At 39.2% G+C, this 18,043-nt stretch overlaps 1 protein-coding gene across 2 annotated transcripts in view; it reads right to left on the bottom strand.

Annotated features, from left to right (window-relative positions):
- Positions 1-18,043, bottom strand: part of PDIA5 (protein disulfide isomerase family A member 5) — a 281,836-nt gene that overhangs the window by 41,218 nt on the left and 222,575 nt on the right. For both annotated transcript variants that reach the window (XR_011557046.1, XM_070730287.1), the window contains exons 12-14: positions 17,171-17,241; positions 15,356-15,519; positions 11,783-11,913 (exon numbers count right to left, since the gene is read on the bottom strand). Coding sequence is in view for 1 of the 2 variants with exons in the window: in XM_070730287.1 (XP_070586388.1) it covers positions 11,783-11,913; positions 15,356-15,519; positions 17,171-17,241 (366 nt within the window). In the remaining variant the exon portion in view is untranslated. The remainder of the gene's footprint in view (positions 1-11,782; positions 11,914-15,355; positions 15,520-17,170; positions 17,242-18,043) is intronic.

The raw sequence follows: 18,043 nt of genomic DNA, 5'->3' as shown, positions 1-18,043 counted from the left end.
ATGTTTTATTTTCATACTTTATTAAATGGCAAAACCAAAATCCTAAATCTAGATTCTGCTCAAAAGTGGCTATGGTAGTGGGTTTCAGTAGGCAAGAAACAAACTAGCATAGCTAAAGAGTCTTCAGAGAGAGGTGGCATACAAATCTAAATAATAATAATAATAATAATAATAATAATAATAATAATAATAATTTATTGAACGAATATGACTAACTAAGGAACAGCAGGCAATGCCTGTAATTTATATCCTGGGCCCATGGGTGAAATGTGTTCTGTGGGCGTGGCTTGGAGGTCAGGTGGATATGGCTTCAGGTGGGCGTGGCCATGTGACTAGGTGAGCGTACCCAGGTTGTCATGTGACTTGGCGGCCAATTTAGCAGTCCATTTTGCCAGGGAGCAGGGGGTTGGATTAGATGACCACAGAGGTCCCTTCCAGCCTTTGCTGTGCTGTTTCAAAGCATCCCATGAAGCTGTGTCTAGTTTTGTGGTCCGTCCATCTTTCCTTCCTTTTGTGGGAAGCAACCACCCTCAATAAAATATTATTCATAATAAAAGACTCAGAAAAACAATGAAAAATCAAGATGCTAACAAAGAACCTGCCTGAAGCTCATTTCACATTCCTGTCTTATAGAGATAATGACCATATAGAAAATGGAAGCCTGATGTTTGGCTCCATTCACACAAGCAGGCAAACAGTTCCCTAGAAAACTCATTCAAGACAGGATATTTTGAAATTTCTCCATGGAAATAAGCAGAGACGGCTAAGCAGCCCCATACTCAAGACCCAACACAGGACGAAAGTCATTTAGCCACTATGGGAATCACCCAAACCCTTTTAGAAACACAAAGCCCATATTGCACAAACTCCCAAAGTTCAAAAACATAGAACCATAGAATCCTTCCTTTTATCCACTGCTGAACGTCACTTTGCTTCTGCAATTAAAAATCTCCTTCCCAGCAGCTTCTGAAGGCTTTTCAATTTAAAGCGGGAGTCTCCAAAGTTTGCAACATTAAGACTTGTGGACTTCAACTCCCAGAATTCCTTTGCATTTGTTTATTTGTTTTTTCTTCTTTGTCAAGAGATATGAAAAGCAAGACCTGATTTTTTCTTTCTAACATCTCTCTCTTTCTTTCTTTCTTTCTTTCTTTCTCCCCCTCTCTCTCTGGGTAACAGGTATGAAAAACAGATTTATAATTTTCTTTAAAAAAAACAAGAAGTGATGATGTCGGGGCAGGTGGGCGGAGCCTTGGGCTGGCATCCAGGTTCTTTGAACCAGCTGTTGCAATTGCTACCTACTTGCCCGAACTGGGCCAAACCAAGAGGATTTTACTCCTGCCTGGGCCCACAGGGCCTTAACCAATCATAAAACTTGAAAAAGCTTGCCAAAATATGAATGTTCTAAGTTTCCCTCCAAAACAGTTGGAGTTAACAGTGAAGTTTAATTTAGCAGGGCTTAACACAACTATAGTGATACGTTGTCTTACGAACTTAATTGGTTCCGGGACAAGGTTCGTAAGGTGAAAGGTTTGTAAGATGAAACAATGTTTCCCATAGGAATCTATGGAAAAGCGATTAATGCATGCAAGCCCAAAATTCACCTCTTTTGCCAGCCGAAGCGCCCGTTTTTGCGCTGCTGGGATTCCCCTGAGGCTCCCCTCCATGGAAAACCCCACCTCTGGACTTCCATGTTTTTGTGATGCTGCAGGAGAATCCCAGCAGGGGAATCCCAGCAGCACAAAAACAGGCGCTTCACTGGCAATGGAAGTCCGGAGATAGGGTTTCCCAGTGAGGGGAGTCTTTGGCTGTCAATGAAAGTCCAGAGGCGGGGCATCCCAGCGGTGGCAGCTTGGATTCGTAAGGTGAAAATAGTTTGGAAGAAGAGGCAAAAAAATCTTAAACCCCGGGTTCGTATCTCGAAAAGTTTGTATGACGAGGGGTTTGTAAGATGAGGTATCACTGTGTGTGTGTGTATATATATATATATATATATATATATATATATATATATATATATATATATATATATATATATATATTTTCAATACATAACACCCTCCCCCCTAGGATATTTCTTACCCTCAGTCTGTTCAATATTCATAGTCTTTGAGATAGGTTGGGACCCATAGACCACTGTAATGTTATTGGAGAGTTCCATTTAAGTGGATTATTGTCCATCTACAATTGGACAGAGTTTTGATGGTCGTTTTGGTCATCTGTGAGTGGCGATGGCTCTATGGCCCTTGGTGCCTCCATTTCTCCGGAGGTGGCTACGGGTGGCGTAGGCAAACTAGGAGGAAAACAGTTCACTAGTGTGTTCAATAACACCTCAGAATCCTCATCTAGGACTGGCCTGGTTTGTCAATGCTGTAACTGATCAATGTGGCATCTGACTGTATGATTATTCCCTAGAATATCCTCATATGACAAGGGTCCCATTACCTTAGTTACCCTAGCTGCCACTGAAGGTGCCCCACTTCCATAGTTCCTGACCCAAATCAGTTCAACCAGATCTGGGCTGGGAACTTACAGTTCTGGCAATATGTTCTTGGGAACATACAGCTGTCTCTGCTGCTACTCTGTCTGGGTGAAGTCGATTGAGCTTCATGGTGAGCCGGTAGCCCCACCTCAGCTCCACTGGACTGCGACCTGTTGGTGTACTGTGAGTTGTGTATTGACACAGGCCACAAGGTGTTTCCAGTCACCAGTTGTCATCCGCTTGAGCGCCTCCTTTGTGGTCCTGACCATTCATTCAGCCTGACTGTTGGTCACAGGGTGGAATGGAGCAGATGTTACATGCCAGATCATGTTGGCACTGAGTTATTGAATGAATACTTCTAACTGAGGAACAGCAGGCAATGCATGTCATTTATACCTTGGGCCCACAGGGTCTTAATCAATGATAATGCTTGAAAAAGCCCAGCCAAATATGAATGTTCTAAGTTTTCCTCCAAAACAGTTGGATTTAACATTTAGGGTCATCTAAAGGTTATTTTCATTTTAGCAAGGTTTAACACAACTATATATATATTCAGTACATAACAGTGGCCACACTGAAGTCAGTTACTGCTATGAAAAGGATATCTTCAAGAACAGGACTGGAGTTCTACATAATTTAAAAGTGAAGACAACCTAGGTCTCAGGACAGAGCCACCAAGATTCAGAATCTGTGATTTGAAACAGGCAAGAAGATAATCGGACGGTGCAGCTTATGCCTGAAAGAAGAATAGTATAAACATGGAATAAGTGCATTCCAGTTTCAACATGAACAAAAGCCTGACCAAGGGTCCATTGACCTGAAAGTCTTAGAATGAGATCCTAAAGTTCAGACAAGTAAGACTACCTCTATATATTTGATTTTTCTTCTTCTCCGCCATAAAGAACTTCTTTAACAACATTGAGTTCTTAAAAGTTTCTACTGTTAATTAGCTTCTGAGTGCAGAGAACTTCTGGAAACATAAAAGATTTAGAGTTATGGCTAGCCTGAGGCCTGACAGAATTTAAAGCAATATGTTAAAGCTCAGTGGCATTAAACTTGGTGGCCTTATAATTAGGCAGAATATGCTAATGTAGAAGCATATTATTCAATGGAAAATTATATATTTCCATGGCAAATTGTTAAAGTGACTACCAAAGAGAGTCATTCATGTGCCCACATATGAAAGGCAATCTTTTTAGCAATGAAAGCCGATTCAAAATTTTAGTAAAGATTTGTAAAAGAAATCTAACAGAAGTTAGAACTTTTGGCAATTTCCCTTTAGATTTTACCATTACAGTTCAAAAATACACCTTTATATACACAGTGCATTACCTGCTTTGCTACTTCTGAAGCTCATTCAGCTGATACATAACTTGGAGTAAGAGTAACATTTAAGAAAAGTAATATTTTAGAAAAGTAGCTCCCACAGAATAAATAAATATATTTGGACAAAAGAGAATGAGAAATGAATAGGGGAAAATGAGAAGAAAATCACTTCACAGATTTCTTGATGTCTCTTTCTCCCAACAGTAATTATAGTGCTCAATGGAAATGTGGATTCTGATTCCCAGAATCAGTAGAAATTAGCCAAAGGCAGACCATTGTGTACTTAAGGATTATTAAAAAGTTTCAGGGATTGCACGAGATAATTAGATATAGGCCCCATGAAAAAAACCATTGCACATCAGCCAGGTGAATTATCTGAAGGTAAAGACTCCTCGGGAAAATATAATTTGTTGCGAAGCCCTATTTATTTTAGCCTGCTTGATAACTAATGAGATCTTAGGTAGGCATCTTGCTTTCAAATTAAATTGAATCATAACTCTGTTTCCAAAATCTGACTATATGTACTATTGGACTATTTAAAATGGAAGGAAATATAAGCTACTGCTCTTTAGAACAAAAAAGCAAATGCATTGGACTTAAATACGATTTTTCATTATTTATTATAATGCATTGAATTAAAAAATCAGGATGTCCTCCATTTTCAGTTCACTGATTCTTTGATTAATGGTGCAAAAAGTAAGAAATGTGACCTTGATGGAAAAATACAGATTATGTTGCCAAGGAAACAAGGACTAAAGCATTTTTTAAGTTCAGAACATTCAGATAATGCTTGGAAGCATTCTTACATAACCTTCCATGGATTGGAATAGTCCATCTTATATTTTGCCATCTTTCCATGAAAGACTAATGCTTTGCTGAACTCAAGGTACAGCATGCCTGTGGCATTCCTATGGTATGGCAGTCAACCTAAGCTTTTTAATCAAAAAGAATCAGATTCGTTTGGCATGACTTGTTTTTCATAAATTCATACTGAGTTTCAATATGCATGTAATTGTTTTTTCTAAGAGTTTGTGAACCAGCAGCCTAATAATCCGTTTTGATTTTGTCTGGCATCAACATGAAATAAAGACCAATTTTCTTGGTAAAACAGACGATTAGAATTCATTAGAAGACTTAACATTGTTTAGCATGGATTAAAACAAGACAGAGAACTAAGATTTCTTCTTACTTATTATGAAAGAATGTCTCATTATACCCAACTAATTGCCTTATTTATCAGTACTATAGGTAATTCTTCTTGTCTCTTTATTGCTCACTTTACAATTTGAAATCCCCCCCACCCCGGACTGTATGTTTATAAAATGCTTCTTTCTCAAAGTGATAATCAACAGAACTACAGTGTCAATATTAAGAGAAGTAATCATTCCGCTATATTCTAGTTGGTGAGACCACATAAAAATACTGTGTACTGTTCCGTACATTGTATTTTAGTAAGAACATTGACAAATTGATCCGTGCCTAGAGGACACCAACAGAGAGTAAAGGTGCCTGAAAAAAATGAATATGATTCACCTAGAATATAGAAAACCATGGGAAAATTATTAGTTACCTTCTATTAGCTAAAGGGCTACTAAATAGAAGGTAGGGTAAACTTGTTTAGTGTTACTCCAGATTGAATGTTAAAAAACAATGGATTTAAATTATAGTGAAAGAGATGTCAAATGAACCTCAGGATGAAATTTATAATTGTAATATGTTTCAATAATGTAAATATTGCCTCTAAAATTGGTAATTCCTCTTTACTTCAAGTTTTGAAAAAGTGGCTAGATGGCAGTATGTCAGAGATGGTTTAGTAGTACGTACTGAACCAGGCAGGGATTAGTTAATTGGTTTAATGATTAATCAATTGATGTATCAAGGCACAGCACTATGCCAAATGACAAATGGATAAAACAGGTGGAGATATACCAAAGTAAGGAACAAAATGCATTCAGATAAATAAATTATCTTTACATGTGACACCAATTTGTTGTACAAGCTCTAAGCTAAATAACTTTTACTATAAACTTGAAAGTTTTGTTGGCTACATATTAGTAGTTAAAGTCCTAATATGTCATTTTGTCAAGTAAAGACACTAAATACCAGGTCTTGGTTGAAGCATATAATTGGCATTAAAATAACATAATATATTCTATATCTGGGGCTCCACATATATATTTTCTCTCATTGTATGTTCCATATTTTACCATGGAGTTCAGCAACTCAAATCTTACTGTTCTTTGATATTGCACTAAGCTTACCATCAGGTATTTTTATATTTGAAATAATATTTTGTTTCTGGCCAACCCTTTTAAAGAATATATACCACAAGCATATTGATTAAAGGCAAATTAATCAACTGTGACTTTTTAAACTTACTGCTTATCTATTGAAGGCTCAGTTAGAAGAAAGCACCTAGCTAACCATGCTGAACTCAAAGAACTAAATGGCTTTGGACCTGTTTGAGGGACCAAGGAGAAATCCCAGGATTGGAACTTGAAAAAATAAATGAGAGCTCATTACTCTCAGACTTTTAAGTCTTGCTCTTCAGACTTCATATCTTCCATGGTGCTAGCTCCTATAACAGTGAGGGTGAACCTATGGCACGGGTGCGACAGGTGGCACACGGAGCCATATCTGCTGGCACGTGAGCCATTGCCCTAGCTCAGCTCCAATGTGCATGCGTGTGCCGGCCAGCTGATTTTTGGCTCAAATAGAGGCTCTGGGAGGCTTCCAAAGAGCCTCCGGGGGGATGGGGGAGGGCATTTGCACCCTTCCCCGGCTCTAGGGAAGCCTTTGGAGCCTGGGGAGGGCAAAACACGAGCCTACTGGGCCCACTAGAAGTTGGGAAACAGGACTTTTATGGCCTCCAGAGGGCCTCCAGGGGGATTGGGGAAGCGGTTTTCACCCTCCCCAGGGATTGAATTATGGGCGTGGGCATTTGTGCATGTGCGATAGCATGCACATGCACACTTTCGGCACCCGAGGGAAAAAATGTTCGCCATCACTGTCCTATACCATAAATGATTCATATCTAGTTGTTTGAGAGAGAAGGATACGATAGAGTGATTCATAGTTTTGTCTAGAAAAAGAAAGAAACAAGAACTAACTCATTGTATGAATAGGCTGGTATAGTAGTTCATCCCAAGGAGATATTTTTAAATGTCCCTAGAAAGCAATGAGAGAGCACAAGATTCTAATGTATCCACATCAGTGTATCTTATCCGATCTCCTACTTTCTCAAAACCAGACCAAAACAGGAAACCAAGGGCAAAATTCATCATACAATCTAAGAATTTGGTCAGCTAATAGATACAGCAATCAACTTTAGAAGAGCGGATACTCTCAAGCTAGGGGAGTAAATGAATCAGCTAAAATCCTGAATTCTTTGTAGGAACTTTGGTTGCAAAGTCTCAGAAATGAAGCTTGAAGGCACTACTTTTACAATCTGAAAAATGAAAGGGAAAGTAATGGCCAAAATTGTGGATACCTTGTGGAAAGTATACAGTATTTTTCAGGTTTGATGGCTAATGACACAACTCTTTTTTTTTTTTTGAGTAAAACCATAAAATTATTTATTCTCTGTTCAGGTGACAGCCCAGTTTAGTCTTTTCAACCTTTGTTTGAGAGATAAAAGTGGCTTTTTCATGGAATTCTAGATTTTAGGACAAAATCCGGCAGTTTGCGTCAAACAGTCCTTGCATGCAACTTGGCACTGCCTTGCGTCATCTTGCTGATGGAGGGTTTGCACTCAAAGTCTCATGATACATGGCCCCATTTCTTCTTTCATGTACATGGATCAGTTGTCCTGGTCCCTTTGCAGAGAAACAATCCTAAAGCATAATGTTACCACCCCCATGCTTCACAGTAGGTATGGAGTTCTATGGATGCAACTCCACATTCTTTCTCCTCCAAACATGACGAGTTGTGTTTCTACCAAACATTTCTACTTTGGTTTCATCTGACCATATGACATTCTCCCAATACTCTTCTGGATCATTCAAATGCTCTCTTAGCAAACTTCAGACAGGCCCGGACATGTACTGGCTTAAGCAGGGGGACACGTCTGGCACTGCAGGATCTGAGTCCCTGGCAGTGTAGTGTGTTACTAATGGTAGCCTTTGTTATGTTGGTCCCAGCTCTCTGCAGGTCATTTACTAGGTTCCCTTGTGTGATTCTGGGATTTTTGCTCACCGTTCTTGTGATCATTTTGACCCCATGGGTGAGATCTTGCATGGAGCCCCAGATCGAGGGAGATTATCAGTGATCTTGTATGTCTTCCATTTTCTAATTATTGCTCCCACAGTTGATTTCTTCACACCAAGCTGCTTGCCTATTGCAGATTCAGTCTTCCCAGCCTGGTGCAGAGCTACAATTTTGTTTCTGGTGTACTTCGAAAGCTCTTTGGTCTTCACCATAGTGGAGTTTGGAGTGTGACAGTTTGAGATTGTGGACAGGTGTTTTTTGTACTGATAACAAGGTCAAATAGGTGCTATTACTACAGGTAATGAGAGGAGAATAGAGGAGCCTCTTAAAGAGGAAGTTACGGGTCTGTGAGAGCCAGAAATCTTGTTTGTAGGTGACCAAATACTTATTTTCCACCATAATTTGCAAATAAATTTGTTCAAAATCAGACAATGTGTTTTTCTGGATGTGTTTTCTCATGTTGTCTCTCATAGTTGAGGTCTATCTATGATGTCAATTACAGGCCTCTCTCATCTTTTTAAGTGGATGAACTTGCACAATTAGTGTCTGACTAAATACTTTTTTCCCCACTGTACCTCTTCAAAATCTTTGGTTAAGTTTCCACCAATTTTTCCTCTAATTTCTTTATAACTGTAGCTTTGTTCACTTAATAATACTATTTTAAATCACTTTGTGGGTGAGCACTCAACTCTTTGCACCATCACTTTAATTTTATTATGTTTTACATGCTTACTAAATGAAAGAACCCAAAAAACCCCAACCCAATTTGATAATGATCACATAACACACTGACAAATGTCCTCCTCCAGCTTCAATACATGACATCAATAACTGAATCCTACTATGAACTGATTGGCTCATTGCCAAAACAAGATGACACCTGATTGGCTCTCTAAGCACTCATTGGCTACAATCAGATGAAGGAAAGCTACCTGATATTATTAATCTAAGCAAGTTGTGTTTTCTTTTTATGGATATTTGGCTATAACTTTTCAAAGAATACAGATAATTGAACAAACTTTATTGCATTTCATTTTTGGTTAAATTATCTTTCCATTGATATATAATTTTATGGTACTACTACTTATTAGTTGCTAAGGTTTCCACAATTTTGGCCATTACTGTACAGGTTTTCTCGCTTCCCAGTAGTGATATATGAAGATGTAGCAGATAATAATTGTGTCAGGAGTTGGGAGACTTATAAATCTAATAAAATAAAATAAATAAATAAAATAAATAATATATCTGCAAAGATGTGTTGCTTAACCAAATGCAAAAAGTACTGAGTTGAACAACTGTTCCAATCCACAAACAAACGTAATCACATAAGATGTTTCTATGCCTCTGGTGAACACAGAAGCTAACAAACTTCACTAATGCGAAACATGGTTCAGAGCTGAGAAAGAAAATTATTTAAACCACAGTAGTATAGCAATGTTAGTGCTTCTTCTGTATTAAAACAAAGCGAGTTAGTAATGAATAGTAGGAATAAACTCTCCAAGAGCTCCCATGATTGAACAAGTGATAAATAAAAATAATCATATTTTAAGAGAAGGCGCATTATTGGTACACAAGGAGAGCAAATTTCAATGCACAATGATTTGTACTTCTGCTTTTCTTTATAATTATCTCACTGCAAGCTGAGATGTGATTCCCTACAGTGTTTGATTAAGAAAAAGCTACTGTATACGAGTGCATTATATATATCAAAGATACAGCACACATGTACCACTCATTTAAAATAAAACTGAAGAAACAGTGCCTCTTGAATATAAGAAATGATTAAATAAATATTTTAAATATTTTGTGGCTGTAATTAAAAGTATAGATGTTACTAAATGTGATTCAGAAGTTGAATCTTTTATCTCACATGCATTTAGAAATGCGCTCAGCTAATAATAATTCCTTTTTTGGTAGTAATGGTAACTTATCCCTATATAAAGGACAAGACCATTAATATACATTTTTTCTTAAAACAGTCCAACTATAATTAAGGAGGTGCAGAGCCCTAATATGCTTATTTCAGGTATATCAGAATGAAAACCATAAACCTGAGTCTGTGAAGTACCCATTCTAACCTTTAAAAACTAATGAAATGAGAGAAGTTAAACAAGTACTTACCTTTCACTAGAGTGAGGATTAAGCTATTCATTATTTCAAGAAGGCAGCATTATACACCACAAGAGTATGGAAATTAAATGGGGCTCTTTATCAAAACCATTGTTGCACCTATTCTAAAATACCCCAGAAGTCCTAAGCTTGAAATATAACTCCTTTCTTCTTGCAGAAAACAAACATTTAATCTTCAGCTCATATCCCAAATAAATACATTCATTAATTACCAGTCATATTCCTGCTGCTATCTATCAGATTAGCCTAGGTGATCTGAGGTGGGCTTGGAATTAAGCAGCAGGCATTAACACAGCCACTCTGGGGAGCCATTTCAGCCATCCGGTTGCCGCTTGTGGGAGGTAGCCCAAACAGGAGGAGATCTGTGGCTTATTGCTGCTATTGTTTTTATTATTGCTGGTGCAATAATATAAGAAATCCCACATTTCATTTGAGTTTAATTGTGTTTTCTTTTCTCTTTAGTTTCAGTATACCCAGATTGTTTAATTCACTACCTTTTGATCTCTGAGATCATCTTCACAACATCATCATCACCATCATCATTATTATTTAGCTTTATATGTGGCCCGCTCTCTCTGAAGACTCGGGGCGGCTCACAGGATATAATATAAAACAAATCTAATTAATTAAAAAACTACGCAAGCTACGCAAGATATCCTGCAGAACCGACCCTGTGTCGGGAGGGAGCTATCCAGAGTTGGTTCAGATTGGTTCAGGCGAACTGGTAGTAGTGACTGGCAGTAGGCCTGTCACTAATTAATTAAAAAACTACACAAGCTACGCAAGACATCCCGCAGAACCGACCATGTGTCGGGAGGGAGCTATCCAGAGTTGGTTCAGATCGGTTCAGGCGAACCGGTAGTAGTGACTGGCAGTAGGCCTGTCCATCTGCCTCCACGCCATCCCATTTTGAAGCCGTGCGCATGTGTGCTAGCCGCATGCCGAGCACAGCGCATGAATGGGAGGTCACATGCATGCACACACTTATATTTGTGAACCGATTAAATGAATACCACCTCTGGAGTTATCTATACTAGTTTCTTTAGCTGAACAACAATCAGTAGGCCGTGAAGGAACCACTAGGCTAAGCTGGTTAAGGATTGAAGAATATAAGTTATTTGAAATCTGGTTATACTTATGTCCGAATAGTATCCGCTGTCTTTATTTGTCTATGATTTTTCTCTTTCACTTACCCTTTTTTGCCTATTTTGATGATGAATATAAAGATGCAATGATCGAGAAAATGTCCTTTTAAATGTATATATTTGAAATAAAATTCATTTTTTTAAAAAAATAAAAATAAATATATACTAGCTCGGTTAACTGTTTAGTATTCATATTGATAAAAGATTGAGCTCAAGTGCTAATTTTGTTACTAATAATGCAGTGCAAAGCATCCTTTCCCCAAATCCATGATGCTGCTCCTTTTCCGCCTTTGCTACTGGCATTGTCAGAAAGTAAAAGAGTAACCCAAGATATTCTAATGTAAGAGATGTTCTCTGCGACCCAGCTGTGGTTCCAACTGAACAAAATAAATGAACTGCGCAGGGCTAATTCAAAAGCACTAGAAAGCCATTTCTCTTTCTGCCGATATTCAGTTTAGATGAAGGTTCGATATTTTATTGTACAACATCCACTTACATGGAGCATAAAACATTACGAGAGCGTGCCTCTTTTTCTTCAAAAATTCTCGGAAGTCTTCGCCTGCAAGATGGATAACACTTGTTTGCTTTTCTTCCCAAGTTGGTTCAGGTGGAGGAGGTGCCTGAGGACTGAAGAGAGAGAGAGAGAGAGAGAGAGAGAGAGAGAGAGAGAGAGAGAGAGAGAGAGAGAGAGAGAAAGAACACATTACAATGTACATCTCACATTCCTCCCACATGGGCATAAGAACCTGGAAGGTTTTTTTATATATTAACCACAGTTAATCTAACAAATCAACTCAATCATAAGCACCAGTATGTCTTGGCTTTGGGATAACAACACTTGAGTTAGGGTCACGTCAAGGAACTCAAAAATAGGTCTAATTGTACTCTTTTTTCGGTACAAATCCATCAAAATGAGAGTTGCTAAGGCTAGCTCTCGTTATGAAGAGCTCTGGTTTATTTTGATATCATAACTGTAGTGGAATTACAATGTTTAAGCCAGCAGATAATTAATTATATTAATTATTAAAATCACAATTATCAATTCATTAATAATAAAGTGCCTCTTGTCCTGTATCAGTGGGGATGGAAAGATTCCTCTTGTTGTGATTAAGGTGCTGATCTGCCAAACTATTAAATCTATTGTGCAAGGTTGCCCACAATGAGCATTTTTTAGTTCACTAGAAGATCTGCATGAAGCAACATCAGCAGGGATCATCGCCTGGAACTGGACATCCACTTATGAGGCCACTGCTATAACCCCATAGAAGTTTTACTTATAGTTATGTGTACTGCGGATTTACTTCTCTTCTGTCATGGTGTCATCATACGCTAAATAAATAATAACAAGTGAATTTGCTTTCTTCCTCCTTCTTTTCTTTCCTTTTTTCCCTCCTTTCCCTCCTTTGGTGTTCTGTCTCTTTCCTTCCTTCCTTCCTTCCTTCCTTCCTTCCTTCCTTCCTTCCTTCCTTCCTTCCTCTTTCTTTCTTCTCGGTGGTGGGAGAAGGAAGAAAGTACTCTGGGACTGGGAGGGCTTTTCCCAACACAGCCACCCCCCTTGCCTTTTTGGCTTTGGCTCCAAGATCAACAAAGAAGTGTGGTTGAGTGGGAGTGGCAAGGAGTTCAGAGGAGGCAGAGGTTCATCTTTGTATACGGAGTCTGCGGAGAGGGGCGGCATATAAATTTAATAAATAAATAAATAAACAAACAAACAAACAAATAAATAAAAATATGCAGGGCAGGCGAGGGGAGGGCAGGGAGTCCCCCACCACCCCTCCACACAACCTACTACTGCCACCCGCTTCGCTCATGTGGTGGATGGGTTGGAACTTCCCTGGAGGGTGAAGGGGGGGAAGGTAGGAGCCATTCTCCCCCCTTACCCTACCTGAACATACAGTCACCGTGCCTGCCTATAGCGGCTCCAATGTCAGCGGCTTTGGGAGACACAGGCTTGTGTGGAGCTGTTCCCTGCAGTTTGTCCCTGCTGCCTCCAGGTGCAAGAGAGTGGGATGGGCAAGAGGCAGCTTAATGTTCAGGCAGGGTGAGCGGGAGAATGGCTCATTTAGAGCAGATAAATTATGTTTAAGCAAGGCTGTACCTGGCTGTATCTGAATCCACGAATCCCAGCGAGCAGTTAGGTCCCTCAGAGTGGGCCTTCTCCAGGTCCCGTCAACTAAACAATGTCGTTTGGCGGGATCCAGAGAAGAGCCTTCTCTGTGATGGCCCCGGCCCTCTGGAACCAACTCCCCCCAGAGATTAGAATAGCCCCCACCCTCCTTGCCTTTCGTAAGCTCCTCAAAACCCACCTCTGCCGTCAGGTATGGGGGAACTAAGATATTCTTTCCCCCTAGGCTTCTACAATTTATGCATGGTATGTTTGTATGTATGATTGGTTTTATAACAAGGGTTTTTAGCTGTTTTAGTATTGGATTTTTACATGCATACAAATCCAATAAATAATAATAAATAAATAATAATAATAATAAAGAGCTTCTCCGAAAGACATGGAGCAAGAACCGCAGCTACCCCTCCCCTCTTCCCCACTCATCCCAACACTAGGACTCAGAAAACACCAGCAGGGGAATTTTGACCTTTTAAAAAAACTCTTGACTAATAACTATACGGGTAGAGTTAGTATGCGGGCTGGCAAAAATGACGGGTTTGGACTAAGTGGTGGGGGATTGACCCCGGACATTCTGAGTCCTTTTTGCCCTGACGCGGCCTCTGTAGCTGCTTGTTCCCCTGGCAATGGGCTCTGCACTGCCACTATCAGCAGAGGCAAAAGAGGCTCCTATCTTTCCAATCTCCACACTGTAGTATTTCTTTCACCTCAACTGGGGCTCAGCTGGTCGGGAACCGATTGACTCACAAGTCCTTCCCGCCCATTGTCCCCTCGCCTTCACAGGAAGGACATCTTGGGAGTGAAGAGATATACAATCTAGTACCCATCCATCAACTCATGTAGGGAGCTACTCTTAGCACAAACTACCACAGAGAAACATCTGGAAAAAGGGTCTACAACCATGGCAACTTTAAAACTTGTGGACTTCAACTCCCAGAATTCCTCAGCCAGAACAGCTAAATAAATAACACCCTGGCTCTGCTGAGAATAAACATTGCCCCAAATCATTTGGGCTAGAAAGCCCCCCCCCCCGATCTCATCTCTTTATCCAATGGAGTTGTCTTTCTGCTTTCCCCAGTTGCTTCCCTAATTCCTCCTATTGCTTCCCCCCCCCCCCTTTAGTAAAGTTTTGCTTTGCACAGGCACAAATAACTTATGTTGGGATGTTGGGTTCTACAGTATTTTGAAATTCAGCAGCACTGCTACAAAACTGGGAGGTTTTCTCATACTGATTCAGTGTATCTCCTCACCAGTCTCTTCCCTTCCTTTCATGTTAGTAGAGCCTCCTGCAAAAAGGGCCAATTATTCTGATTTTTCAATGGTGTTTTTTTTTTTGTAGCACAGGAATCAAGGAAGCAACTGGGGAAAGCAGGAGGACAACTCCAGTGGATAAAGGGAGTGGGTAGGTGGGGGGTGTTTTCCAGCCCAAATCAGAGTTCCAACTTATCTCGCTGCTGGTTCACTCCCTCCCGCATGCACAGTGCCAGAACTCAGCTTCTGCGCATGCTCAGAAGGAAAAATAAATAAATAAATATGGCGATGCCCATGGAGCCACACCCTAACCCTGGTTTGGTGATGTCATTGTTATGTCACCAGTGGGGGACTACCGGTTTGGGCAAATTAGAAGACTGACGGCAGAAAAAGACCTCATGGTCCATCTAGTCTGCCCTTATACTATTTCCTGTATTTTATCTTACAATGGATATATATTTATCCCAGGCATGTTTAAATTCAGTTACTGTGGATTTACCAACCACGTCTGCTGGACGTTTGTTCCAAGGATCTACTACTCTTTCAGTAAAATAATATTTTCTCATGTTGCTTTTGATCTTTCCCCCAAAATTGGTCCGAACTGGAAGGAACCCACCCCTGCTATGTTCTCAGCCTTCCCAAGCAAGAACTAGAAAAAACTTGATTATTTCCGGATATTTTATTGTTGAGATCACTTACTTTAAGACCCATTCCACAATTTTACTTTTGGTGCGGAGATGAGGCAAGGTGTATTTCTCTTCTCCATCCTGAAAGAACTTGAGAGTTGGAAATCCTGATATGTGAAATTTTTCTGCCACAGCTTTGCTGACAGTTGCATCTACTGCTGCCAAAACACCTGGTTTCTGCAATATAAAGCAATGCCCGTAACAGTATATCCTAAGTTGTGAACAATGCACATAAGTGCATTTACAGAATAGTTATCTACAATTTACAATAACTTTAAAAAGGCAATATAAATGCTTTGGAAACTTTCAACTCTGTAGAGTTTTGCAAGATTTGTTATGACACACACGTTATTCATTCAAGGATAATCCTTTTGCAAAATGTCCAATCAATTAACCAAACATTTGTTTAATTATAGTATTTAATTTAATGCTGTAAATGGAAGGATGGGGGGGAAAGGAACCAAGAAATACACATTAAGCCCATGAACAGCTTCACAGCTAATAGTAGTGATCAAACCTGAAAACTTGTGTAATGATAGGTCCTTGTTAAAGTAATTTTACAAACAGTCTCTTAAGTAAATGCCATTTGAAGAGATCTTTCCGGATGGTCTTTTCCAGCATTGCAAAATTTATCACAGATCTTATGATGCACCAAAATCAATTGATCAAGTCAATAGAAGCTTTATAAAAATAATCAGATAATCTAGTTCAGTGATGGCGAACCTATGGCACGGGTGCTACAGGTGGCACGCGGAGCCATATCTGCTGGCACGCAAGCTGTTGCCCTAGCTCAGCTCCAACATGCATGTGTGCTCATGTGTGCCTGCTAGCTGATTTTTGGCTTGCACAAAGGCTCTGGGAGGTAGGTTTTGGCTTCCAGAGAGCCTCCGGTGGGGATGGGGAAGGGCATTTTTATCCTCCCCCGGCTCCAGGGAAGCCTTTGGAACCTGGGGAGAGCGAAACACGAGCCTACTGGGCCCACCAGAAGTTGGGAAACAGGCTATTTTCAGCCTCCAGAGGGCCTCCAAGAGGCAAGGGAAGCTATTTTTGTTCTCTCAAGGCATTGAATTATGGGAGTAGGCACTCGCACATGTGGCACTCAAGGAAAAAAATGTTTGCCATCACTGATCTAGTTTAACCATATTAAAAATGTAGCTAAAATACAAGACACAGCACTCAGTAAGAAACAATGCATCATGTAAAATGTGGAATAAGTTCCATACATGCTTGGATCGACAAATGCACAAGGATGCTGTCTCAAATATTGAAATCTCAAATCCACTTTCTGTCTCAAGCTCTTGAACCATTAGAGAGAGGTTTAAGATAACAAGGGAAAGGTATTAAGTGCCTAAGTGAAGATCTGTTCCTACTTATAGCATGACAAATCTGCATAATTGATCTTCAAGGTACGCATACATTCAAATGAAAACCTATGACAATTACTTAAAGTGAGAAGGTTCTCATTAGTATATCTATAAATGGCAAAAATCCAAGCCATTGTTTTCTTATTTTTTTTTACATTAAACATTAAATTTGTAATTAATAGGGAAAACAAAGCAGTTTGATGCAGAATTTGAGCTTTATCATATTATGCACAATACAAGGTTCAATGGCTGAATATAACATGGTTTTTCTGCTTGTGTTTAAACACACAATGTTCTTCCTAATAATTTGGCATAACTCATGCGTTACCAATGAGATTATACTTTGAAATTATCTTTTTTGCAAACCCTTGGGAAGATGAAATAATTGCAACAAGAACATTTTTATTATTTCAGTTACTTACTATGGATCATTTGAAAATGGAAAGGAAAGGAAATTAGCTTACATCACTTTCTGCATGGAGAATCTCTGCGGCTTGCTCATATTCTGGCTTCATTTTCTTACAATGTCCACACCCTGACAAAGAAAAGTTTAAAAGGTTTTTTTAAGGAAAAAGTATTGGTCTGCTACACTTCACCAAAATAAGAGTTTTCAAAGAAAGCTCTTTGTTAATCTATGGGGTTAAAAAAATCCATCATATTTTAAGACATACAGGTCAGTTCCTGTATAAACATATTATATCATGGATTTATTTTATTTGTCCTCGATATTGAAACATTTAGAATAATATGATGCCACATAGAAGCTTTTCTATTTAACTGGAAGGCTTGTGCTTTGCTTAAAAATGAAATTTACCATGTTCCTCTGAGAATGGATATCTGACGAGTAGCACCATAATTCTCCAATTTGCAAGTATCTGAAAATTGTATTTCAAATAAAGGCAGATAATAAAATACTATACTATTATTTATTTCTATTATTGGTTGAAAATTGGTAATGGACTTTTGCATTCTTTCTATAAGGCATTCTCTCCATAATGGTTTGCATTATTTGAAAATAGGACAGTAGAAGTTAAAGTAAGAAGAATACAATTTTTAGGACAAATCACGGCTGTCATGAAATGTGTAACTGGAATTCATAGTTGAAGCTATTAAACCATACATTAAACTAGGTTTGAGAGTTAAAACTTGACAGATGCTAGAGCAGGCTTCCTAATCATCTTTACATTAAAGTGTTTATTCTTTTGAGATTTATTTGGATGCACATAAAATGAGTACCTTCCAGCCAGGGGACGGTTGCTCTTACTTGCTTACCGGTGCGCTGCATGTGCATTATAACAATTTGTGTGTGTGCATGCGCGGACACGTCCCCTTATGCA

The sequence above is a fragment of the Erythrolamprus reginae genome, chromosome 1 (assembly GCF_031021105.1).
Source record: "Erythrolamprus reginae isolate rEryReg1 chromosome 1, rEryReg1.hap1, whole genome shotgun sequence".
Classification (NCBI taxonomy): domain Eukaryota; kingdom Metazoa; phylum Chordata; class Lepidosauria; order Squamata; family Dipsadidae; genus Erythrolamprus; species Erythrolamprus reginae.
This window is presented reverse-complemented; position numbering and strand designations above follow the sequence as displayed.